Raw genomic sequence first — 26,043 nt, 5'->3', positions numbered from 1 at the left:
CCCTTTTAAAAAAGGAAGACGGCAAAGACACCCAGGGAAAAAAGCCACAGTAGGACAGAGGCCCAGCTGCAAACCAAGGATCCCCAAAGACTCCCAGCTACCACCAGAAGCTAGGAGACAAAGAAGGACTTCAGCCTCCAGAGCTGCAAGAGAATGATTTCTGTTGTCTTAAGCCATGCAATTTGTGGTAGTTTGTTACAACAGCCCTAGGAAATTAAAACATCCTTGGTACCTAAGCTCCTGGCAATGGCTTTGTTTAAGCACCCAGCCTCCGAGGCTACACAGGTCCCGAGAGGGAGAGGCCGTTTGCCTCCTTAGAGTCTCCGTTTCCTCATCTGCAAATCAAAGGCGAACACATCTCCTTCCAAGACTGTTAAACATGTAAAGCAGTGCCTGGTCCGTAACTGAGCACCACTGACATTAAACACCTACCCCTTGTCAGTATCTGGCTCCCATGGTCCCGTCATGTTGGGGGGCATGAGTCTAAAGTGTTCTCTGAACACAGATCAATGCCATGGCTTTATTAAAAACCAGTGAATGTCCTTTTCAAAAGAGAGGATAATTCCATGCATGCCATGTTCTCTCTCTCTCTCTCTTTTAATATCCTTTTGCACTTCTTAGCTTATGGTGCAGGAAGACCCCCTTCTCGGCAAGAGTGAATGCTAACACACAGGGCTGCCCACCACTGCCCAAGGACAGAGCCGCCTTCCCTGCCAGCCAGGGTGGGGTCAAGGGGGTGCAGATGCTGGGGAGCAGTGGGTGGGGAGTCTGGCCTCCGATCTGGGGAAGCTCAATGCTGCCGGGGGCTTTAATATCCGCTCTCCACAGCTTTATCTCCCCTCAAGATGGCCATGCTGATTGCAGCCCAATAAAGCTGGAGTTCTGGAGGGGGGCCGTTCTGCTGTCCCTGGTTATGGCATTTAGAGGCTACCGTAATACTCTTCAGGGAGAGATGGCAGTGATTCAAGGTAACTCAAGAGTCTAGGAGTCCTGGATGTTTATGGTTCCTTCTATCCCCAGGGATTTTAGGATTCAGGGTGTGTGGCCACACGGCAAGGCCAGCCGGCTGCTGACATGAGGAAGAGATTTAACAGAGGCCAGTACCTCCCGGGGTGCCGGGTGGTTTATACACGATTAGCCGTGTATACCCCAAACAAACCTTAGGGTGTCTGAAGACAGGTTCCCTAGCAGTGGGCCCTCCACAAGGATTCCTGTGCATGTGATGGATGCAGGAGGAGCTCCAGGGAAGCCAGCAGGGAGAGGGGGAGCTGGGTGGGAGGGGAAGTAGCCCAGCAAAGATGCTATTTCAGGCCAAGACCATTTTGGGGGGGCACACAGGGGCCGCTGGAGGGTGAATCGCGCCTCTCCTGGGTGCACGGGAGCTGGACTTCCACACTCCTGCACCCAACGCTCACTGGCTGAAGGCCTTGAGGGTCAACGTGAGCAAACGCCCAAGCATTAAAGGTTCTCTCTGTGTGCTTACAAAGTGGCTCCAGTAACCCCAAGGCAGAGCAAACCTACCTTGCAGACCAGCAGAAGGATACACAGAAGTGATTAAAAAAGAAAAAAAAAAGTATTCAAGGGCATCTGGGTGGAAGCCAACAGCGTCTGCTACAGGGAGCAATTAAGATCTCCTATTTTACAGATGATAACACTGAGGTTCAAAGAGTGAACCGGAACCAGCATTCCCTGGAGAGATTAGTGGCTGAGTCAGGATTTGAACCTATGTCCCTTCCACTGCGTGGTGATGGTGGGCCTGTTGGTGGCTGGGAACCAATGGCTGAAAGCACTGATCTTTCTTGTTGCTTTTTATCATCTCCCTGAGATACCACATCCCTGGCCTCACAGACCTACTTGCTGCAAGGAGGAGAGACTCCCTCTGCCACCAAAGAAAAAAACATTTCGGTAGCATTTTCTAGGCGTAAAAAAAGCAATAAACAACGATAAGGATGAGGGCTTTGCCACTCATGCACAGCACAGCTGAGTCTTTCCATGGAGAGTAGGGGGAAAGTGGACAAAGAGCCAGATTCAACTTATGCAAAGTACACAAAGAGGAAAAACTAACGTCTGCTGACTCAAGCCAGGCCCTGAGTGCTCCTTGGGGTGGGTTAGAGGCCTGAAGGAAGCCCAGAGGGTACTTCATTCAGTTGTTTCTGATTTGGGGTGCTGGTCACACGGCTGTGTTCAGTTCGTGAAAATTCATCGGGCTAGGTACTTTGTGTATGATTTTTATATGCGTAGCATGCTCCAGTAAAACTTGGAAGTTGCCGGAAAAAGTGAAGGAAACAGAAGATAAAGAAGGGCGAAAGGGAGAAAATAAAATAAAGCATAATCCCACCCACTCAGAAATCACCCTTGTTAATGTCTGGTGTGTATTTCTCGACCTCTTTCCACGTGCGCGTGCACACGTACGCAAACACGTGCGACAGAATTCCCGGCTGTGTTGGAGCTGATTATCCTAATCTTGAGAGTAGGACAGGCTGTTTTTGGTACTGACAGCAACAGAAATAATAATGGCAACCCCAAATCGGGAATCAATATTCTGGCGAGCGCTGGGAAGAAAGAGGTCTGACAGAAACCTTTGAGGTTCGATACATCTGGGAGGTGGAGACTCAGTGATAAATCTACCCTTGTTTATTTAAAGTCTGTGTCCCATTTGTCCCCCAAAACTGGAAGCGTGGATTATGCCACACACAGTATTCTTCATCCAAGCTGTCTATGCTGTGTGTGGACTAAATGCTGACTCTGAATCATACGCGGGGCTTGCGATGATAAATAACGCTGGGGTTCTGACCTCAAGGGGCTTTGAGTTGAGTACTGTAACTCTGGGCAAGACACTGCCATCTTGCGAGCCTCGTTTTTCTTATTAGGAAAAGGGGGATAATAAAATCTACCAGGGGAGAGTCCTCTGCGTGGAAGAACCATCTGATTACTGAATAAGGTTGGGAAACCTGGCTGGGGAATCAGCTTTGGTTGGGTTTTACAGGGTGTCTCTTTTCTCTTTCTTTGAGTTGGGATTGGGGTGACACCCTTTTACTTATTTCTTGGTGGTGGCTTTGAGTGGCTTGGGCTTGGTAATGGAGGAAGATTTCAAGAAGAGACAAATAGTATGGCGGGAGTGTTCCTAAACCCACCCAGTCACAGCCCCTCTCCTTGGGGCACTTGCTGGGGGAAATACATGTCTGCATCCTGGGGTAGCACTTGGAAAGCCTTAAGGAGAACAAGAATCTGCTGAAAATCTTCCTCAATGCAGATCTCCATTCAGCAGGTCCGGGATGGGCCCCTCAGGGCCCCCTAAGGACCACTGGGTATATGTGTGGGGTGGGGAAGGACAGGAGAAGAGGAAAGAATGGAAGGGGAACCTGGCCTCCTTTACAGAGAGCAAACAGCTTTGCTCGCCTCTAAATTAAGGTTGTGTTGTGCATGAAGGTCGCGATTCCTAAAGCAAGGTTTCAAAACCACTGGCCTAGAATAAGCCTGGCTCGCCAGCTCCTTCCAGCCAGATCACTCACGCCCTCTCCTTCACACTGTAAACTCCCATTCTGCCTTTCACATCCAGCTGAGGTGTATCTGCTTGAATGCAGTGTTCCTTAAACACCAAGCCTTTATCAGCCCCTTATCTGTACTGCCTAGGCCCTCACACACGCTGCACTGGTTGCTATTATCTCAGTGTACTGAAAATGTGTTCTTTGCACACCTATCTCCATTATACACTAGGAGCTTTGGGGGCAGGGATGACATCACCCACGTCCGCTCCTGGGCACAGAGTGTGCCCGGCATGAAGTAATTCCTGGTTAAATGCTTGCAGAATGGGCACTACCTGGTTAATGCTTCCCTGATTAAGAAGCACACCTTCTTTCCTTTAAATTCTCAAATGGAGCCTGTATTTTTATTAATCTGAGATTTCATAAATGGTTATTAATCTTTGCTTGCATCTCCCGGAAATTGCATGGGCTTGGCAAGAGCAGGTAAACATGTTCAGATAATATCCTCTTCCCCAGCCCCTGACATCACTGATGGTATTGTGCTTTTTTTTTTTTTTTTTCCCTTGGAGACGCTAGACATTCACTTTCCCGCTACTTCCCTGAGACATGATCAAATACCCACCGAAAGGTCTGGAGTTTGTGAACAACTTAAAGTTCACGTTGGATAAGGGATCTGGCCGACGGCACCATTTGGGCCATTGTAATTTGATGATGCTGGCACCAGCCCATTCCCCAGAGGTGTGGGATTTGCCCATACACGCCTCCCAGCCCCGCTCCACAGAGGGTGCAGCTGTGAGTGCTGGAACCTATTCCAGGAGCCAGACCTTCTGGCCCCCTGGCACTGATGGAGAGGCCCCAGATAGCTCCTTGGGGCGACTCAGGAAGCAGGAGTTGTGCAGGAGCAGAGAGAGAAGGAGGCCCCTGAGAGTCGATGACCTGCCTTCACTCATTTCGCGATCTGAACTGAGAATCTCATCTTGCCATCTGAATTGAGAAGTTCTAAAGCTTCTAATTGGTCAGAATCCCATCTTGAATATTCTTGGGGGATGTAGCTCATTATGTTTACTTCAAAGGTGCTCATTAACTGAGTGAACCCCTTTGCAACCAACCGTGTGATCCAGGGAATAGTGTTTCTAAGATAGGGCTGGGAAGGGATAGAGATATTGACTATTTGCCCCACAGACCCCGTGTCAGATTTTCTCCCCGGCACTGAGGTGTGTGTGTGTGTGTGTGTGTGTGTGTGTGTGTGTGTAAGTAAGTGTAAGAATAAGCCAGTTTGTGTTCTTTTTAAAAAAATTTTTTTTTCAACGTTTTTTATTTATTTTTGGGACAGAGAGAGACAGAGCATGAATGGGGGAGGGGCAGAGAGAGAGGGAGACACAGAATCGGAAACAGGCTCCAGGCTCCGAGCCATCAGCCCAGAGCCTGACGCGGGGCTCGAACTCACGGACCGCGAGATCGTGACCTGGCTGAAGTCAGACGCTTAACCGACTGCGCCACCCAGGCGCCCCCAGTTTGTGTTCTTAAGCCTTACAGACTGTCAAATGCACAGCTTCTCTTGAATGGATTGTTGGGCAAATGCAGCCAGTTAATACGGACTAGAAATTCAGTCTTATGGATTGGATCGACTAATCGACTTATCAATCCAGACTAAATAGAAAAGCTGGTTATACGCGTAGGCAGAGTGGAGAGGGGGAAAGAAAGAGTGGTTCAAACTGGTTACAAGTGTGGACGGAACAGGGAGGTGGATAAAGCACAGGCTTGGTGAACACACAAAACAGTAGATGTGCTATTGATGGGGAGATTAGTCCTCTGAGCCATTCCTGATATGATGGGATTCCACAAAGGGGATGGTAGTCTGACATCCTGTAGACCCGGATGGAGAATTGACTGCTGGGGATTTGAGGGGTTCGATCAAAGGATTAGGAGCAACCACTCTATCCGATGGACTCCATAGCAATCGTCCAATGTCCACGTTGTGATGTGCATCACATTTATCATGATAACCTAACACCTGGGATGGCCATCTTCCAGCACTTTCTGGCTCTCCACGCAGTACTGATGAGGGTGATGATGCTGGTTGTGACGACCCTTTGCTGAACATCTGCTAAGTGTCAGGTGCTTTGTGTAATTTTTTCGTGTGTCCCAACAACTTGCAATGTAGGAATTATGGTCTGTACTCTTCACATGAGGGTTCTAAGGCTCAACAATTTTAATTGCCTTGTCACAGGTCTGGTGAGTCAGCGATGGAAGGGAGTGGTTATTTTTTTTTATTTTTTATTTTATTTTATTTTATTTTTTTATTTATTTTTGGGACAGAGAGAGACAGAGCATGAACGGGGGAGGGGCAGAGAGAGAGGGAGACACAGAATCGGAAACAGGCTCCAGGCTCCGAGCCATCGGCCCAGAGCCCGACGCGGGGCTCGAACTCACAGACCGCGAGATCGTGACCTGGCTGAAGTCGGACGCTTAACCGACTGCGCCACCCAGGCGCCCCTGGAGTGGTTAAAGGTGTGTGCCCGAGTCATGTGTTGAGGTTGCCGGTGCCTCCTCTGACACTTAAAAAGCTTGATTGACCTTGGGCAAGCTGTGAGACTTCTCTTAGCCTTGGTGTTCTTGTCCGCAAAACGAGTCCGTTGTGAAACTCCACCGTGCCTGTCGCATAGGAAGTGATCAACAAATGTTAGCTCCTGCTGCTCATTCTCTTTTCTCTTTTCTTCCCCTCTCCCTTCTCTTCCTTCCCCTCTTTTCCTTCCTCTTCTTCTTCCAAAAATAATAATAAATTATCATTAATATTATTGTTATTGACGGCAGGGCTGGGAGTCACAGACAGACCTGTCTGGCTACGTAGCGGTGTTCTTTCCTCAATGCCACGCTGCCTTCTGGGCATAAGGGGAGGGTTGACTGCCAGGTGAATCTATGCCATACTTCTTTACCCCTTTGTCTCTCCTGTGGCTCTCCGCCACTCCAGACGCCCGGGGCCAGGTGGAGTGATGCTTTGAGAATTCACCTGCCCAGAATCCAGGTGGCCACTTCTCCTTGCAGCCAATGTCAGAGGCAGAGGCCACTCAGCAGGTGGAAGTGAAGTAGAGACCCCGTGCCTCAGTGAGAGGGATGCCTCAGTATCTGTTTCCCACCCACAGCTCTGCTCCGCAAGAGCCCAGCAATGGCTTCTTCTCCTGTCCAGCCAGAGCCATGGGGTGCGTTTTGAAGCAAGGGAGCGGGTGGTCACAATCCATCTGTTCAGGGCCTCTGATGAATACACACTTCCTCGGGAGCCAGCTCCTGGACCAGCTCTGATGAAAGCAGCCAGGGGTGACCCAAATATAGTGCAATGGCTAGGTAAGGACTTTTTGGTGCCAGGCAGCAGATGAAACCCACTCCAGTAGAGTGTACAAAAAAGAGGAAAACTTACGAGTAGGCTTTGGAGGTGTTTCATAAACCCGTGCGTAAAAATACAGCTGAGGACCTGGAACATGGCCGAGAACCCACGGAATGAATGCTGTGTCCTTGCTCTGTGGTACAAAGCATGGCAGCTGTATTCCTTCCTACTGAGAATGGGCTCTCTCTGCTACTCCCCTGTGGAAATTGGGGTACCCCAACACCTGTGCATCGGTCTAGCCACCCGGGGGCTTCCTCTCTGTCTTCCAAATCTAGGTAGCAGGGAAGCATCTCTCACTGGCCTCCTCTGGGCCACTGAGAAACTTGATGGAATTGCATACAGATTTTAAGAGAAACCCTAGGTAGGAATATGGAACTCCTTGTTAAGTGATAAATAAAGGAATGAGAGAAAATTGTGTGCTCCACAGGATTATAACTCTTTAAATCTATTTATGCATGAGGTTAAAGATTAGAAGAAGCCACAGTGAGGTATATTAGATGGCTCGTATTCTGGTAAACTTGGTTTATGTTGCCAATATTGCTAACAACAACAACAACAACAACAACAACAACAAATGGCATCTATGCTCTATAGTTCAGAATGTTAGGCCACTGCAGGTGGGCACATCTGTGGGCAAGTAATCTGAGGTCTAGAAAATGTAGACCCTGCTGATCACTAAATCGTAGAGTCAGGGTCTCAGTCTCTTTCTCCTGCACCATGTTCCACCTCATGCTGTGAAGATGACCAAAGAATGAGAATTTTAAAATCATTTTTGTGCGCAGTAGGGATGTTTAATGTTGGCGACATCTAGAGAGTGAGTCCCAAGGTCATGTATGGTGAAGGGAAAAAAGGCGTGGACGTTTCTTAGAGAAAGAACCTAGGAGGAAGGAAGAAGTTCAGTCTTCTTTTCTCTGTGTTCAAGGAATGACTGAGTACATGGCTAACTCAACCTTCTAATCAAGTTTTCATAAGAATATACAAAAAAGTGTTACTAACCTGAAATATTCAAGATACTAAGAATATTTCAAGCTGCCACGCGGATGCCTGAGTTTCCATATCTAGAGTTGATTTCCTGTTAGGGGAGCACTCTTAGCCCCCATGATTCCCACAACTTCAGATACCAGTTTATCATTTGTAAGGCTCCTGATTGAAGATGTTACTACTCTGAAAGCTCTGTTATAGCTCCAAACATGTTCTAGTTTTTTTTTTTTTTTTTTAAGAAATAGAATATAAGACCCAACAGTGGTTGACTGAATGAATATCTGTGGCCATTTCACCTAAACATGCTCTAGTTCCCTATTCAAGGGTGGTGCGTTCTTTTCTAATGTCAGAAAAGTAAGGATATTTTGCCCCATGTCAAAGACGTACTAGGGATCATTGTAATTTGTCAAAGACTGATCCGAGTCTTAGTCCACGGTAATTTTTGCTTTGGAAGATGATAGGTAATCTAACTAAAAAAAAACAGAATGTACCCTGTAAAAGGGACTGTGAGAGGCTGTGCCTGCTGGAGCCTTGAACAGGCTCTTGCCCATTCTCTCCTGGGATGGTCCTGCTATTCCGTGATGAAGATTTGGGGGCTTGTAACGCTAATGAGGTATAAAGGCATTTTCAGCTATTTTATTAAGCTGGCATTTCCAGGTTCGTTATCATTAATATTTATAGTTGGGATATGTTCCCCCAGAGAGTCTGCAAATAGCTCTCCCATTTGTTCAGGTAAAGTTGATAGCAAGATGGGGAGGTACCATTGAGCCCAGGCTTGTACTTCTCATAGGAAACAAAAGCTTTGGCACCGGTTTTACATGGATGTGGGTCTCTTTAGTCTGTGTGTTCAGGCACCTTTTAAATAGAGTTAATTAACTATGCTGTTATGAATGCAAGGGGGAATGTGGATGTCTGTGTGCTGGAAGGCAGAGAGGGGTGGTACAAATCCCCCAAGATCATAGCCTCCTCCGTTGCGACTGGTGTTGGCAAGTTCTCCCTTTTGTTGCCACAGTCTCTGTCTCCAACAAAGGGTTACAGTGTCCTCTGGGTGCGGAAGTGCAGGCAGGATCACAGCAGAGTTTCCTACCCAACAGGATGGAAGGGTTTTCTTCCCAGGAAGAGCCCACACAGAGCCCGGACACTTGCAATGGTGTCATCTGTACCTGTCAGAGACTTCCCACTGCTGCATCTCAAATGGGGCTTGAAATTTCTGGCTGGGCCAGGAGGAAGGAAGTGGCTTTGCCACTCAGCCGTGCGTCTGCTGACGAGCTGTGGGTGGGCTGGGAAACTATGGGGAGATGACAGATTTAGGTATTGGAATCCAATGTTACCTCTGGTACATTTTATAACAATGAGCTACTTTTTACTTCCTAAAAACAATTTTTTTTGGAAGGGGTACAGCTTATACAAGAGCATAAGCCCCCTAAAAAGATCATAGGCACCAATTTCATTGGCATGACCAGTCCAATACAAACGCACATACCCAATTCCTGAAAGACACCTGATCCATGATTCAGGCGAAATCCTCACCTGCAAAATCAAGGGGTTGGATAGACCATCTCTGTGGTCCTCTCCCTCAATGATGCATTTTCTTGCCATTTGAATTCTAACAAGGCCTTGTTTATGTTTGGAATGCTCAGCAGGTGCTGAAGCTGTCCCTGGGTGAGTGAGTTATGATACCTACACCTCTTTGGGCTGAAGGATGAGGTTGGGTCCGGCATGGTGTGTCTGGTCTCCAAGTCATGGTGTGGAAGGAAGGGAAAGCCCATGACTGAGATCTGCTCTTCAGCTGAATTTCCTCTGTTTACAGGCTGCATCTGGGTCCTGGTGGGAGGGGCTTGGGGGTGGGGAGCAGGTGGCACTGGGGACTCTAGGGACAGGAAATACAAATTCGATACCACCTAGAGGTGGAAAATAGAGAACAAGGTGTTGTAAAAACAGCTAAGAAATTAGAGACATGGTAACCAAGAGCAACATGTGACCCTTGTAGAATCCTGGATTAAAAAAAAAAAGCTATAAAGGACATTATTGGGACCTTTGGGGAAATTTGAATATGACTGTGTATGAGATGGTATTGTATCAATATTAAATGACTTAAGTATGAAATTGGGGTTATGGTTGTGTGTGTGTGTGTGTGTGTGTGTGTGTGTGTATTTTTTACATGTATATCTAGACAGAGAGAGATGAAACAAATGTAAAATATTAACAGTCGGTGAATGTGAGTGAAGCTTAGGTGAGTGTTGACTGCTATTCTTTTTGACTCTTTTTGACTCTTCTGTAGGTTTGAAGTTACTGAAAATAAAAAGTTGTGGGAAAATTACTCAAAAGTCAAATATGCGCTACAGTAGAGGGAACTGGGTAAAAGGCACACAAGATCTCTATGTTATTTCTTACAGGTTCATGTGAATCCTCAGATATATCAAAATAAAAGGCTTAATTAACAAAAGAGAGAATATGAGGCAAATACAGCAAAATATTGACATCTGTTCTAACGGGTCTTGGAAATCTGTTCTATTCTTCGTTTCATTATTTTCTGAATGTTTGAAATATCTAGTAAAAAAACACCCTCTGGAGTTGTGGGAGGAGGCGCTCAGCTGTGGAGCTGACCCTGCTGAGCGCCACGCCTCTGACTTTTTAATGTCCCTCGTTTAACCTGGGAAAGCATCTAGCGCCCCTAGAGGATGAGGACTTCCTACTCCCCGGTAGCTCCCGCTGTGCTCCATGGAACCTCCGGGACGTGCTAATGAAACGGGCAAAAGGACACAGCCATGTTGATTCTTGGCACACCTCTAGACTACAAGGACTGTTGCAAGGAAGGCTTGCTAGGATTCCCACTAGAATCCTTCAGTCTGGTGTACTATAAAAAAAAAAAAAGAGACCTCTATACCAGAATTCATTTATTACATAACTAAATCACAACTTTACAATACATTTGAAAGGGACTAAATGAGACGTGCAGAATAGTTTGTGAAAATAGTAAATAATGTCTGAAAGATCAGATTGGAATATAATCTTGGTAATAACTAAGGAGTAAATAAAGCATTTGCAACTGGGCATCACAGGACAGGATGGGCCCTAGCAGGTCTATTCACATGGATTCTGAATGACGATCAGAAGATATTCCTTATCTGTGGAGAGAGACGGACAAAGTTAATCCACTGGAAGAATTCAACTTACTAAGTGAATACTTCGGCTAATCTGCGTTTCTCTTCAAAACATCACTTGGACTCTCTGTAGACCAATGGTTTCCCACCCTGGTTGCACATCAGAATCACCTGCTGAGCTTTCACTACCACGACCCGGGACCCAGTTCCAGAGGTTCTGAGTTCACTGGCCTGGGGTAAGGCCTCTGGTATCAATAACTGTTTTTGTAAAGCTTTCCAAGTGCTTTTGATGTGCAGCAGGGTGAGAACACAGTATATGGGTAATTCTGATGTTATAGATGTTCTCTAGAGAAGTTTGTTCCAGACTAGATTTGGGAGCACGAGTCCTGTGTTACACAGACATTGGTGAACACTGTGAATGTAATTCCTTCAAGGAGAGGAGTGTTTCTATGGCTGCCGTCTTGAGGCAGGCCCGGTAAATGTGTTCTCTCGAGGGGAGGGTGTAAGACCCTACAGGGCTTTGATCCACTCCCTACATTATCCCTATTTTGATTACTGGTAATAAATGCAAATGGGAAAAATTCAGATTCTTCAAAGGTTAAATCTGTCGCTAATTTCACAAAATTTCCAGCTTGAGTTTTTCAGATTCCAACGTCTTTCATTTTGTAATTGGAGAACACTACGCGCCATATTGCAGGTTAAAGTCTGTATGTCCAGTTCCTTGAAACAGAGCTTTTATCCAGTAAAGGAGAAAGATGCTTTAAATATGAAGTGAAACGCCACGTTACCTGGGGCTACCATGATTTCATGTTTCTTTGACCTGATCCTGAGAAAGGTGAGGTCATTCTGAGGATCAATGTCACGGACCGTGCTCTTGGCTTTCATTGTCAGCTGATGAAGAAGACCCGCGTACTGAACCGTCGTCGAGTTGTCCAAGGTTGTTCGGATAGGAATGCCTGTTACAAGAGTCACTTTTGGGTTAAAAGTTTTAACTGTCAAAGGAATGTGCACCCTGTGGATATACCGGAAAATACTGATGATTTTAAAGAGGAAGAAAAAGTTATGGCCGACATCACTCACTGGTAACAATTTTAGTTTCTTTCCTTCCGGTCTTTTTGTGTGTACGTGGGTCTTAAAATGTAGTTGTGACAAACCATCATGACAAATTGGACTACTGCTTTTTTCTTCATTTAAGTGATAGCATACCCGAGCTGTTCTTGTCAGTGACACGGTCCTCAAATTATTTTTAACGGCTGTGCACTATTTTATAACATACCGTCATTTGACCAATCCCCTATTGTTAGACTGGTAAGTATTGTTTTTTGGGTTTCGTGCACACATTATTGGGAAGCTGTGCACTGATTATTTCAGAACTGAGTTCACATATTAGTCTACCTAATGCCCTCCTCCAAGCAGTCTATAGCCATTTTGCTTTGAAATGCTTCGTCCGTGACGTGGTGCTCATGTCCTCCCCTGAGGCCAGCAACAGAAGGGGATATCATAGCACACGTTGAGGAGTGTATCCAAAGGGGATTTTAAAAATTACGCTGTGGCTCCTCACACGGTATTTTGCAAACCTTACATTTTATATGAGAGAATCCAGCAGCAAAGACACTGTGGTTTTGCTGGGCATTCCCTGGTTTGCGCTCACTCTTGGCTTAAGCATTCTTAGATTTAGCTGCTCGTGTGCTCTATTGTTCCATTATGCGATTTTAAAACTGAACCTATTAATTTAACTGGGAAAATCTATCCAGACAAATATGCAAGTATAATTCAATTCAGTTCAAATCAATCCAGCTCAATTCTGGTCACTCGGTGCTCAGCACTTACTTGTTAACAGGTGCCGTGCTGGGTATTTTACGTGTACCGTGTCTCGTCTGAGAGGGCTTTCAGATTATTGTGAGAACTACCAGACAGCCAGGGAATTGCAAGGATTCCATTTGCACACGTGCCTTCAATTTAGGGGGACACGTGAAGGTGAGTGTGGGGTGGCTGTCAGATCCCACAGGCACCTGAATGAAGGCCGATCAGTGGAAGAGGCTAACACAACTCTGGGTCGTCCCTCAGAGAATGCAATTCCAGAAGCTGTTAAACAAGAGGGGATTTCAGGAGTGGAACGCTCTTACAAACTAACGATTTTACCAGTTTTTCATGAAACTCTTTGAGGACCTCCATTCTGAATGTGAAACAGTCTCTTTTAAAACAACCGTTCGCTCTGGAATAGGTCTTGCCAAACGATACAAGGACAATATTTTCAGGAAAATCTGTTCAATAAACAAGGTTTTATATCAAGTTTGTTAATTTCTGTATTATTATTTCTTGGCCACTTTCCCCCGAAGTCAGTTACGCCTTTCACACCTGATGAGCCATCACAAGGCATGTGTCTTTAACGGGCAGGGAGCTGAGAGGTAGCAAGCTCTCACCTTTTAAGGGCACTTTCTGAGGACTGGTTTCATTTTGCATCCTGAATAGTGACTACCTCCAAAGTCTGCACCGCTCAGTGTCAAAACCAGAAATACAGCCAGGATAAATTATTTAAAATGTAGATGACAAGATTATGAATCCAATGCTCAGGCCTATTTAGTTAGTCTATTCATGATCCAAGTCAATAAATAAAACAGCTAGCCTTTCTGAATAATAAGTGCACACTGTGGAAGCTCTGGGAGGTTTTCATATCCATTACAGACCACTTGAAAAAAATCAATCGACAAATATTTATTGAGCTCTTGCTTGGTACCCTGCAAGGTAATTAAAAAATAATTTATTAAGGAGCAATTTTAGCACATGGTATAAAATTCACTCATGGCCCCTTCTGCGAGGTGACCACTGCTCCCAGTTTCTTTGGGAACCTTGCAGAGATATTCTAAGTGTGTTCAAGTGTCTTTTTGTTTGTATTCTTTGCATTGTTTGTTCTCTATTCTGTAAAAAAAATTATTTTTCATGAAATACACTTGGAAACTCCTTCTGTTCAGTACACACAGGGCTAAGGCTAGGCGTGTTAATGACTGCATCACATGACTGTCGAATGGATGCCTTGTGATACACGTAACAAGTATATCCTCCTGGCGGGCATTTAGGCTGTTCCCAGGCTTTGACTTTAATAAGCAAGGCGATGGAATATGTCCGTGTGCATGCCATTTCACATTTGTGTGTATGTATGGTATAAATCCCCACGATGGAACTTCTAGAACAAAGAATATGAATTGGATATTGCCGAATTTATGGCACTCCTTTAAAATATGACTCTTTATGATCCCAGTAAGCTGGTACTCTTCAACTGTGTATTTGTACTTTGGTTGATTGTATTTCAAAAGTGTAAGGAACTGACTGGATGGCTGATAAAGTCTAATGAAATTCAAATGATTGATGGTTAGAAATGTCAAGAATATGTAAAATCAAGAGCCTCTGGAAATCAGGCTTATATACATAAGAATATGGGATAGTTATGACCGTCTGAGAAATAATATGTATTCACCAGGATCTAATTCAACAATCAGTGCTGCAATATTGTAAACCGTGAATGGTTGGATAAATGGGAAACCGATGTTAGCAAAGGATCTAGTCTAATAAAAACCTCTACTGCTCAGCAGTGGGCTAAATTGGGAAGTCTGCTTTATTGTCATGGACAGGGCGCCTTGGTTTCACTAACGGTGAAACCAAAGGACTCTGTTTAACATGCCATATGAGATCGAAATGCATAAACCTGGTAGAAGGCCCACCTCGCCACAAACAAAACCTGGAGATATGTTAAAATGATTTGCTGAGAATTACACTAAACCCACTGGTGGTGTGCAAGAACATGTGAACACCATCTTAGATTTTTTTCAGCATTTAAGTTCCTGGGTCTTCTGAAAGCTGCCGGGCTGCACCATAATAAATGGCACTTTCACCTAAAATTGAGTAGGCAGCTGAAATGGAGTATTTTATTAATTCTGTTCACACACAACTTATACCATATGCTATTAATAAACATGCTTGTCGTACACTCTGGTTATTAATAATCTGACCACAAAAATAAGACCCTCATTTATATTTTTGGGAAAATGGTTAATTTGGTGTTTGGAAGGGTGCCCCGAATCCTAACATAATCTTATCTTAGTAAGGGTTAATTAGAAGAGGTTAATGGGTTTTTAAAAATCACATTTTGCCGCCTTTGGATAAGAAAAATATTGAGAGACTTCAAGCAAGTGAAAGCAAAGTCAATTGTAATTCCAGCGGTCAGAGATGATCGCCGTAACATAGCCCTGTCCTTTCTTCCATATTTACTGTAAGTGTGTTTGTGTGGCTGGCTATGTTTATGATTAGAAAATGTTGGCTACTGCTCTGTTCCGTGCTTTTCATCTAATATTGTTTCCCATGACTGTAAATATTCTTCAACATTTTCAATAGAGTAGTGGTTCACCAAGTAAACATTACATAATGAATGAAAAATTTTCCGTACTGCTGGGATAGATTTATTTACTTATTTGTCTGTTTCTTCACTGCTTTTGTACATGATGCCTCAGTGAGTATCCTTTGCACCTAAATCTGTTTCTTCGTCACTCCTTAGGATAAATTCCTAGGAGTGAAATTGCACGTCACAGGCTATGGACATTTTCAGACATATGATGCATATGGCTAGGATTATACACTTTTGACTAGGATCTTCCAAAGTGACTCGTAAGATGAGTTGTCCTGGGTTGAAAAGTATCTTTTCCCCCCCAAATTCAAGTCTATCCTAAACCTTAGCATGTGAAATAGCATGTCTTTGCAGATGTAATTAGTTAAGATAAGGTCACACTAGATTAGGGTGGGCCTGAATCCGACGACTGCGGTCCTCACAAGGAGAGTAAACAGACGCAGAGAGGAGAACGCCATGGGACGATGGAAGCAGAAACTGGACTGATGCCTCTACAAGCCAAGGAATGCAAGGACTTCCGGAAGCCACCAGAAGCTAAGAGAGCAGCAAGGAAGGATCCTGTAGAGCCTTCAAAGAACAGGCTGTCCTTACTGACACCCTTATTCCAATTCCCAGCCTGCAGACCCGAGAATAACTTTCTAATGTTTTAAGCCACCAAGTGTGTGGTACCTTCTTGCGGCAGCTGAAGGAAATGAATGCATTACCTTTCTGAAGCCCCACACGTAGCCCGTCGGAGGGGGTGTGTGGACTTGATGAGCATGCCAGGAACGAGACTCATTCCAGACAGAACAATGTGCTCGCGCTGCACTGCTTCCTGGAAATACTGGGCAGAACTCTTTCTTACCAATAAGGCTGATCTTAAATCCTTTCCCTCCTGATCACTCAAGCTGGGTGAATTTATTCATTTGGTGTTATTTTTCATTTTATTTTATTATTTGCAAAACACATCCAATGTTCTATTTACACATCAAACGTTGTCGCTGTACAAATCAATTAAAAACGTCCACATGCTGAGAACTATTTAATTATAATTCTGTTAAGTGTTGGGTACTGTGCTAGGCACCCAACAGTTAACATTTCATCCAACTATCATAAACCCTCAGTGAAGTAGGTTGTGTTCTGTCTTTAACTGCTAAGGGATTGAAGTCTGAATGTAAACAGGCGGTAGTATGTAGTTGCTCAATAAATATTTGCTGATGGATTTGGGCCAAAAATAATGATTAGCTGTGAGATTCTGTTGCAAAGCACTCTGTGTGCCATGGCAATTCACCAATTCTGTGGTTGCGCCGTGAGTTATGTGAAGTAGCTACTCTTATTTCCACTAATGCTCTGGGATTTGTGGTATTTCTTGCCTTTGCAAATGCCTGAATTAGCAATGAAACTAGCAGGAGCCTTCAAGAGATTGCCACCATAGCTGAGCCCATAGCAATGTGCCAGAGAAAAGGCTTTGTGGATTGTTAGCAGGGATTGTGGGACGAGAGAGAGCACGTTTCTGGTATAAGTTTACGGATCTCCTAGGTGGACATGCGTGGGCCCTTTTATACTATATCCACAAAGACTATCCTGTAAGTCGTATTAAAATTTATTCTCAAATATTTTATTAAGTGTGGGAAAGGAACAATTTCACTTAAAAGGAAGACTGAAACTCTGCACCCTTTATAATGTTAAAATAAAAACTAACTGCCAACAATGATATTCTCCCTATCTTCAATATGATACTTTCAATGGTATCCCTGAAATATTAGAGGAGTTACCAAAGCTTTAAAAATTAGACATGTGTAGTGTTTCTTAGGAATACAGAGATATTTTTAGACATGTTTTATTCATATTTATATCTTTAACTCTTAGCAGAGTGCTTGGTATATAGGAGGTACTCAATAGATATTTGGTGAGTACATGTTATAGCTACGACACAGAAAATAAACTTTACATTTCAAATTCTAAGGTGTCTGTCTTAGGCGAGGCACAGCCAACAGGTCCTTGTTTGGCTTGTGTGTATCTAGAAGGCATCCTGTGATATATTTACCTTCTGCATTCACGACCATAGTTCCCATCACCCCTTTATGGCTCTGGATCCTCTTTAGGGTTTCTTCCACCTCCGCCTGAAGAGATCAAGAAGGCAACTAACCAAAGGGGGTCTTTGCGGTAACCCTAATCCTAAAGTAAATGTTTAGAAAGACACCTACTCCCCCGTCCCCTTAACCTAAGGTACTGCATACTATGATCTCAGACCTTCGGAAGAGACCTTTGAAACCGCCAAGTCCTGTCTCCAAGCCTGCATAAGACTCCTGCATACAACTCTGACACATCTCTTGGTGTGAACTCTTCTAGAGAAGGAGAGCTTACTACCTCACAAGAGCTCACTCAATTTTCAATGTCTCTATTTGCTGGAAAAGCATTCTCTATATTGGACAGAAATCTGCTCCCATTCATGTTTTACTCATTGATCTTTCTGTATTCGTATGAAAAATTCCTTTTCTGTATTACACTTCTTTAAATAGTTACAGAGCTATTGTCATTATCTCCCTCTGTCTGAAAGTATCCCTTAGGGGTGCCTGGGTGGCTCAGTTGGTTAAGCATCCGGATCTTGATTTCTGCTCAGGTCATGATCTTATGGTTCATGAGATCAAGACCCATGTTGGCCTCCGTGCTGACAGTGCACAGCCTTCTTGGGATTCTCTCTCTCTCTGCCCCTCTTCTGCTTGTGTGCTCTCTCAAAGTAAATAAATGTAGAAAAAAAAGTATCCCTTAATGAGAAATCTTATTCTCACTCCTAAATGTTACCTACTTGGGAGTTCAGATGATTAAATTCAGGATACTGTGTAAACACAACATATCCCAGGATTCTCTTGGTAACGTGCCTGGGTCTCAGTGCAAGCTGAATATTCACCCATGAATGATTATGTTGGAGCCCCACTGGGTTTTAAACTCAGCTTCCTGAATGAATCTTATGCACAGACTATCTTGTACCAGTTTTATTCCCTTCTACAAATGCTAAAATCACAAATAATCTTTTTCAGACCTGCATATGACTCCTAAGTAATCACTGGATATTCCGAATTCAAGCAGTATCCTGCAGAGCGTCTTGATGAGGGTTTGTTTTTTTCCCTTCTAACCTCAAACGGGTAAACATTATGCTACTTTAGTCAAAAGACAGTTTTCTTTCGGAACGGCTGGGTGGCTCAGCTGGTTGAGTGTCTGACTCTTGATCTCGGCTCAGGTCATGGTCTCACAGTTTGTGATTTCAGGCTCGGCACTGACAGTGTGGAGCCTGCTTTGGGATTCTCTCTCCCTCTCTCTCTGCCCCTCCCCTGCTCACACACTCTCTCAAAATAAATAAACATTTTTTTAAAAAGATAGTTTTCTTTTGCCTTTGATGTGGGCAGGAACACTGATTTCCTCTTTTCCATAACTACAGCATATGCTTGCTGAATTTCAGGCGTTTGTGTACTGGAGTCACATTTTTTGCCATTATGAATATCTTCTATATTATATACCTAACATGTTCTTTAAATGATCTCACTACTAAAAGCTACTAAAAAACAAATGGATTTTTACAAGGAAACTACAACTACACATCACTACCACAAATGGAAAGCTGCTACTATTTGTCCGAGACAGAAATAACCGCAAGAAGGAACAAAATGAAGAGAGTGCCTATTATTAAATTCTACCCCAAAGAAAGGTCTGAGCCTGAGGTCTGATATTCAGGTGAAACATGGAAAATACCAAATGGCAGTGGTACTCAGGACCTAACAGTGCCAGGAGCTTTCTTGGATACAGTCTCCAGGCTGGGGGAAAAAATGGAAGAGGAGTCACTTCCTCAGGTGTGATTCGCTCTGTGTGATTTGTTATTTCTGAGCTATTTTACATAGCAACTACTGTTTGCGTCTCACTTTGGGAAACACTGCACCAAAGCACAAGAGTGATACAGGCGATCCAGTATCACATTTTGGCCGTCTTTAACACAATGTGCATAGCTCCCTACAACCACTAACCCCCCTTTATCTTTTTTTTTTTTTTTTACTTCTTTCCCAAACGGCTCTTTCTGCTGTCAGCCTCTCCCTCTCTCCTTCCAGTTGTTTCTTCCGTGATTTCTGCACCCCTCCAATACAATCTCTTAATCCCCATCTCCAATCCCCTTTCACCTCTCTTAAAAAACTCGCCTTGCTCCTCTTCAAGCTATCCCCAGTCTCCGCTTTCTGTCTATTTACTGATTTATTTATTATCTCTCCCCTCCCTTTCCTTTTTATTTTCCTTTCTTCTTTCTCAGTATCGCCTCCTTCTCCCTTCTCCTCACCCCCCTGCTCTCCCTGGGGCCCCTTTCTTCCTTCCCAGGTTCTGACTTCTCTCCCTCTCGCCTCTTTCCTTTTCAAACTTCCCTCGCTCCGGAGCTCTCTCACCCCCTCAAGACCTTTCATCCCCCCGTCTCTCTCTTCTCCTTCTCGGCATCCACACCCCGCAAGTTCCACTCGCCAGAGCCATCCCCCTTGATATCTATCCCTCAAGACAGCTTCCCCCATCTAGGCATCTTCTCCCCTCCAAGGTCGCCCTCTCCCTCCTTCAGGGGCTCCCCGTCGCCTCTCCAAGAATCTTCTAGAGCCCCCAGCCTTCGCCACAGCCCCCGGACCGTCTGGCGAAGGACGGCCTCGGGGGCAGGGCAGCGAAAGTCCCTCCCCACCCCCCCACCCCCACCCCCGACGTCGGCTCCCCTGAAGCGCCGGGTCGCAGACGGAGGCTCCAGATTTACCATCGTGCGAAACGCGGCTCAGCCCGGCGTCACCGCTGCCCGGGAAGTCAGCAACGCTTCCAGCCGTTGCTAGGCGACGGGGGAGGAAGTGACCTCCCGGAAGTGCGGGTGCACGCGCCTGCGTGTCCGCGGGTCGGGCGGCAGCCCGCGGCGGCTCTTCCGCCCTGAAGTGGCCTTGACGCCTCCCGGCCGCCGTAGGCGGAGGTTGGGGGCCGGTGGCCCCGGGCGCCCACTTGGGTGCCCCCAGCCCCGCGGGGCCGTGGGCCTGAGGACGCTCGGCGGGCACAGGCCTGGTCATTCGTTCGTCCATTCATTCACTCACTCCTTGAGGTACGCCTTAAGGTAACAGCCACTTCCTCACTCACGAGCGTTTTCTTGACCGCCTGCCACGTGCCGGGCGCTCTAGGCCCGAGTGCATTCTAGCTGGGGGAGACAGGCCGAATGCGACGGGCGAAGCAACACTTGCCAAGTGTGATACGTGCTGCGGAGCAAATAAGCAGGGGATGGGTCCGTCTGACTCCCGAGCTCGGGCCGCCTTAGAGATTTGGTGATAGGCTCAGCCGCTTGGCGAGGCCCAGTGTCCTCGCTTTCTCGGTGCCCTGTGCAGGCGGATACGTGTGTTCCCCCCCCCCATCCCCCCCCCCGATAGTTTTTTTCCGGAAAGAAAAACATGTTGCAGCATTGAATTGTACAATTATATATGTATAATATATATAATATATATTATGTATATGTTATATATAATATATACTATATACATAATATATATTATAATATAATATATTATCATATAATATATATTAATATAATAATATATAATATATAATATAATGTATATATAATATACATTATGTATATATATTAATATAATAATATATAATATAATGTATATATAATATACATTATGTATATATATTATATATATAATATATATATATAATATTGTTGATGTATAACTCCTTACTCCTTACCCCCCAAACAGTAGGGTAAGCTACCTCTTAGACTCTCATCAAGCGATAGCATCCCCTTCTCTGCTCCTCACTCAGTTGAAGAGTTTCTACTCACCAGTGTATTTGTTGAATCCCTTAGGATCTTTCTTTTTTTGGTCACTATCTGCTAGAAGTTCTGAGTTGCTGGAAAATCGCAGGTGGTAGTGCTGGAGGCTCCACAAATTGCCACAGAAGCGCATATGGCTGGGTATTGAAGGACCTGATGGAAGGAACCAGTTAAAGATCAATTAGGGATGGTCAGAAGTCACTCACTTTTGAAGGGCATTGATGATGTCTTTGCGGCCCGGGGAGGCAGAGACTAACTGTTTTGTGACGGGCAGCAGAACGGTGTGGTGGCTGGCGTCATGAAGCCCTGGGGTTTGAAGAGGGCAGACCCTGATCACTAGACACAAGGTATAGGATGGGAATTCCTCCCCCACAGGACCGTGCTTTAACGACTCCCTGTACTGCTGATGCGGTTTGTGCTTCCGTTTCCGGAAAGCGGTCTCCAGCCAGACATGGCATGCCTACTGCTAAGAATGTCAGCTAGAATCTGAATGGGCCCTCGTCAGGGATGCTCTGAACCAGTTTTGAAGTTGGTGGTTTTGGGGCTAATTGGTCCATTTCAACTTAGAGTCTGTCATTTCGTGACATTATGGACAGAAATACTCTGAGAAGCTCTAGCCGTGCTTCCTTTTCTTGGTGGTGGGGGAGGAGATTCTGGTCACTGGCAGTCTCTTCTTCTGCCTCCAAGAAACTTAATGCCTCTGCAAAATCCAGCTCACAATAGCTAAATGATCCCCCTTTTAACAAACCCCTGTAACTCCAACCGAGATTATTTGGAATGGACAGCTGAGATTGTAGGAGAAGAGTCAGGTGTGTGTGTGTGTGTGTGTGTGTGTGTGTGTAGCTGGCTCTTGACTCACTGCCCATATCTACCATTTTAAGTAAGCGTAGGTATTTCCAGTAATACTGGCTGAGCTGTATAAAGACTGATTCTTGCTCTCTCTGGGTGTTTCTTTTTTTTTTTTTTTTTTTCTTTTTTTTAAATTTTTTTTTTTTTTTCAACGCTTTTTATTTATTTTTGGGACAGAGAGAGACAGAACATGAACGGGGGAGGGGCAGAGAGAGAGGGAGACACAGAATCAGAAACAGGCTCCAGGCTCCGAGCCATCAGCCCAGAGCCTGACGCGGGGCTCGAACTCACGGGCCGCGAGATCGTGACCTGGCTGAAGTCGGACGCTTAACCGACTGCGCCACCCAGGCGCCCCTCTGGGTGTTTCTGATCAAGGAGACTCTTCCTTGATTGTGTAGCCATTTGTTTTGCTTATAAAAATCAGTGGCAGTGCACCATATCTGTTATGTCAATCAGCTTTAATGAAGGAGCCCACTGCATATGCATGCAGTGTGAATCCCCTCGCTTTTGGAGTCAGGGTGTCAAACTCGTTCAATAGCTGACAGCTGTGATTAGAGCCAAGCAAGACTCCAGCATGAAAGGAACTGACAGGAGTACCCAACTGCTGAAAAAGTAATAAGAAGTAGCCAAACTGACTTCTAACCAACAGTCAAGTTTGACTCACTGTGCATAGGAAATCAATGAGGAGAATATGAGCCATTTTCTCCTTATTGATTTTCACTTCTAATTATTCCTTGGAGGTAGCTTGGTTTCATTTTTATGCCCCCCCCCTTTTTTGGTGAATTATCCCTTTCCCTTCTCCCCCTCCCACCCCCTTACCCCTCCTTTTAACCTACAGGAAGTGCTAAATAACTTTGAACTTAAGTGAGAGAATTAATGTATATTCCTTTTTTCAAGTACTCTGAAGTGACCCCCAAATTTGTGGTACATACAAAGTCCACTGTTTTTCACAGAATTTTTGTCAAAGTGAGATGATTTTTTTTCCCGAGGTCTCTCTTTCTCACTGGTGGTTTGCTAGTACTTTCTGCTTAGCCTGAAGAAATTTGGGTAATTTGATAATTTTGAGTTTTCTCTGGGAATTTTCTCTAGCACCCCATACATCTGTCTATCTTTGGCATTCATGCTAAGTTGGTAAATACTATAAACTGGACCATGGAATATACTTTGTGCCCATTTTCTCATAAGATAAGGCATTCTTTGTCAAACAGAGCATCTTGTACTTTTTTCACTCCAGAAAGTGAAATATTAGATTCTTTCACTGGATTCTTTGAAAATGCCCCTTGGTCGTAAGGCAAAATTAGAGGATGTCAATGATCTCAAGAAGTATTCCACATAATACGACCCGATGCCATAGAATTGCAGAATTATAGGCTTAGGGTTTCAGAAGATCAACTATTTTCTACTTATTAGGACAAGGGCACCCTCTAGGGTAATTCTTTCCAGGACTCAAGTGTCACATAAGCATTTGCTTGCCATAAAGGAATTCTCCCTGTTGGAATTAAAGGGTTTCCTTGAGCCCAGAATTTGGAGTTGCGTGCAGCCAGGGTTGATGTTCCCAGGTGTGTTTCCTTGACTAAAATAAATTCTCAGAGCTTTCATTTCCTCATTTATAAAAGAGGAAAGATAATATATACCTTACAGAGTTGATATGAGATTTAAATCATATGGGTAAATGCCTGGCTTCTACCAGATGCCCAATAGGGATCATTTTGCCACATTTCTTTCTTGTGTCTTTTCCTTTCTTTAGTCCATCCTTCCTTTTTCTTTCCCTTTTCTCTCCTCTCTCCCTCTATCTCATCTCTTTCTCTAACCTCTTCCTCCCTACTTCCCTCCCCTGTTTGTTTCCTCTCTCCTTCTCCTCACCCTCCTTTATTCAACCTCTTTTTCCTTCATGCCCTTCCTAGAAAAAAATATCCAGAATTCATATTGTTGAATTTCTCACTAAAAGACATCTTTCCCTTTCTTCTATTCCCTTCCTCCTGTCATTCACTTAGAATTGTAGTTCATTGACCTCTAATCTCATTTTTCCACAAGTCCCATTTTTATTTATTTGTTTGTTTGTTTGTTTGTTTTAAGTAATCTCCACACCCAACTGGGGCTCACACTCACGACCCCAAGATTAAGAGTCACATAATCTACCAACTGAGTCAGCCAGGCGCCTCAACAAGTCTCATTTTTCAACTTCTGGCTCCAGTAAGCAGTTCTCACCTCAGAGAATTGCACTTAGTAGAAATTCTCAGTCTCTCAGGGTTGAGGGCAAACTGTAAATATTTCCTCATCTATTAATTTTGTTCAAAGAAGGTAGCGCTGAACGGAGCAATAAATCCCATGTACTTTATGTACCCCTTCTTTTTTCTGATAATCCATTCCCAAAATCTCCCATCTATTTTTCAAGCTCTTGGATCTATTTAGTTTCAAAATGACTTTCATTGGTAGGTATCACACACAAAAAGTTAGATGCACAAAACAAAAGTTAGGTTGGTGAGTTACTACAAAGTGAACTCTTGTGTAATTCTCAACCAGGTGAAGAAATAGAACACTGTCTACATTCCAGAAACGTCCACATGGCCAATTCCAGTCATTAACTTCCATAGTACACGGTCTGAAAAGCCTAAAGTATTTATCTGGCCCTTTACTGAAAAAATTTGCTAATCTCTATAATAGCCTGTTCCTTCCCTCTTTAGTTTTCAAATGATAGTTGAAAACAACAACAAAAAATTATCGCTTCTCAGCCTTTTGGCTAAAATCAAGTGAAAACAAAAATAATTATAATATTATGCAGAGTTTTCAAAGTATATAAATATAATATGTAAAATAACTATCATAGAAAGTGGGGGAGGGTGAAGGGAATCTGTCTTAAGAGTGAAGATCTTATATTCCGCTTGAAGTACTTAAGTATTGATTCTAAGTAGACTGAAAAATGAGGGATATAATCCCGAGAGCAAGCAATAAAAAAGGATACAAATATGTCAAAATAAAGTCCTAAAAATTGTTCAAATAATCTAAAAGAGAAAAGGGCAAACAGTAAAATGGAAAACAAGTAGAGCAATCAGAAAGCAAGTAGTATACATGTAGCATTAAATCCTGATATATCGATGATCGCATTAAATGTAAATAGTCTAAATACATCAGTTAGAAGACAGAGATTGTTATAATTAATTTTAAAAGATTATCAATGATTTTTGTTTCTGGAAATTTGGAGTAGATGTACTTTCCCCTGTTCCTCCTATTAAATATAACTAAAACCCCTAGAAATTATACCAACACAAGAAGACTCTGACAGAATCAGTCACACTGTCTAGCGACCTCAGGACCCAAGGAATGACATGATTGTAAGTTACCTGGGTTTCCTTTTGCCTCATGTATTCTAGACTTGGAACTGAAGAAGCTGGTAACCCTAAAATCTGACAAACATGGAAATTTTAAAAAGCCCCAACAAATGCCTATTCTTTAGCCAAAGGACCGGGAAAAGGCCATTGAACAAGGCACAAACTTGTAGAAAATAAGCATTCTACTCCAGCTAAATAGCGCGCGCGCGCGCGCGCACACACACACACACACACACACACACACACACACACACAGACTAGAAAGGCCAGGGGGAGAGTATAGACTTCCACTCTCACCTTGTTATAACTGCCCCTCATCCTCTATCAGGATGATGTCAAAGAAGGCTCAGTAAGGAATCAGTTCTTTCATCCTGTTCAGAGTTAACTAATTAGGCACCTCGCCACCCTCTGCAGCAGTTTCAGTGAAGTCCATTGGGGGAGCCTGGACTTCCATCTCCACTCTAGCATATGAATAATTAAATATAAACAGCTAAAATACACCAATAAAAAGATATAGATAATTCGATTGTATTAAAAGAAACATGACAACTGTATGATGTCTATAAGTAACTGACTTCAAATATGATAATATGGGCATATAGAAAATAAAAGGAGGGAAAGAGATATATCATGCAAACATTAATCCAAAGAAAGCATGAGTGGTTACGTTAATATCAGATAAATAGACTTTAGACCAAAGAAATTCAC

General features: G+C 44.0%; 1 protein-coding gene and 1 long non-coding RNA gene across 2 annotated transcripts in view; one reads left to right on the top strand and one right to left on the bottom strand.

Annotated features, from left to right (window-relative positions):
* Positions 1–10,732: 10,732 nt before the first annotated feature.
* DYNLRB2 (dynein light chain roadblock-type 2) lies at positions 10,733–20,222 on the bottom strand. Its single transcript, XM_058707330.1, has 4 exons — positions 20,102–20,222; positions 17,378–17,453; positions 11,741–11,908; positions 10,733–10,976 (listed from the first exon to the last, which is right to left on the bottom strand). Exons 1-4 carry the CDS (start codon positions 20,102–20,104, stop codon positions 10,933–10,935), a joined length of 291 nt encoding a protein of 96 aa, XP_058563313.1. The 5' UTR covers positions 20,105–20,222; the 3' UTR covers positions 10,733–10,932.
* A 40-nt stretch (positions 20,223–20,262) lies between these two features.
* The window catches only part of LOC131499372 (uncharacterized), an 800,352-nt gene continuing 794,571 nt past the window's right edge, over positions 20,263–26,043 (top strand). Inside the window, exon 1 of the long non-coding RNA XR_009255831.1 lies at positions 20,263–20,431. This is a non-coding gene — a long non-coding RNA (uncharacterized LOC131499372). The remainder of the gene's footprint in view (positions 20,432–26,043) is intronic.

Source organism: Neofelis nebulosa, chromosome 17, assembly GCF_028018385.1.
Source record: "Neofelis nebulosa isolate mNeoNeb1 chromosome 17, mNeoNeb1.pri, whole genome shotgun sequence".
Classification (NCBI taxonomy): domain Eukaryota; kingdom Metazoa; phylum Chordata; class Mammalia; order Carnivora; family Felidae; genus Neofelis; species Neofelis nebulosa.
This window is presented reverse-complemented; position numbering and strand designations above follow the sequence as displayed.

What these genes read in the sequence shown, in the direction of transcription:
- DYNLRB2 (XM_058707330.1), bottom strand. An exon ending in TATGGTCGTGAATGCAGAAG is followed by an intron (nt 11,909 to 17,377) that starts GTAAATATATCA and finishes CTCTTGTAACAG; the next exon opens with GCATTCCTATCCGAACAACC. An exon ending in TGAAATCATGGTAGCCCCAG is followed by an intron (nt 10,977 to 11,740) that starts GTAACGTGGCGT and finishes CTCTCTCCACAG; the next exon opens with ATAAGGAATATCTTCTGATC.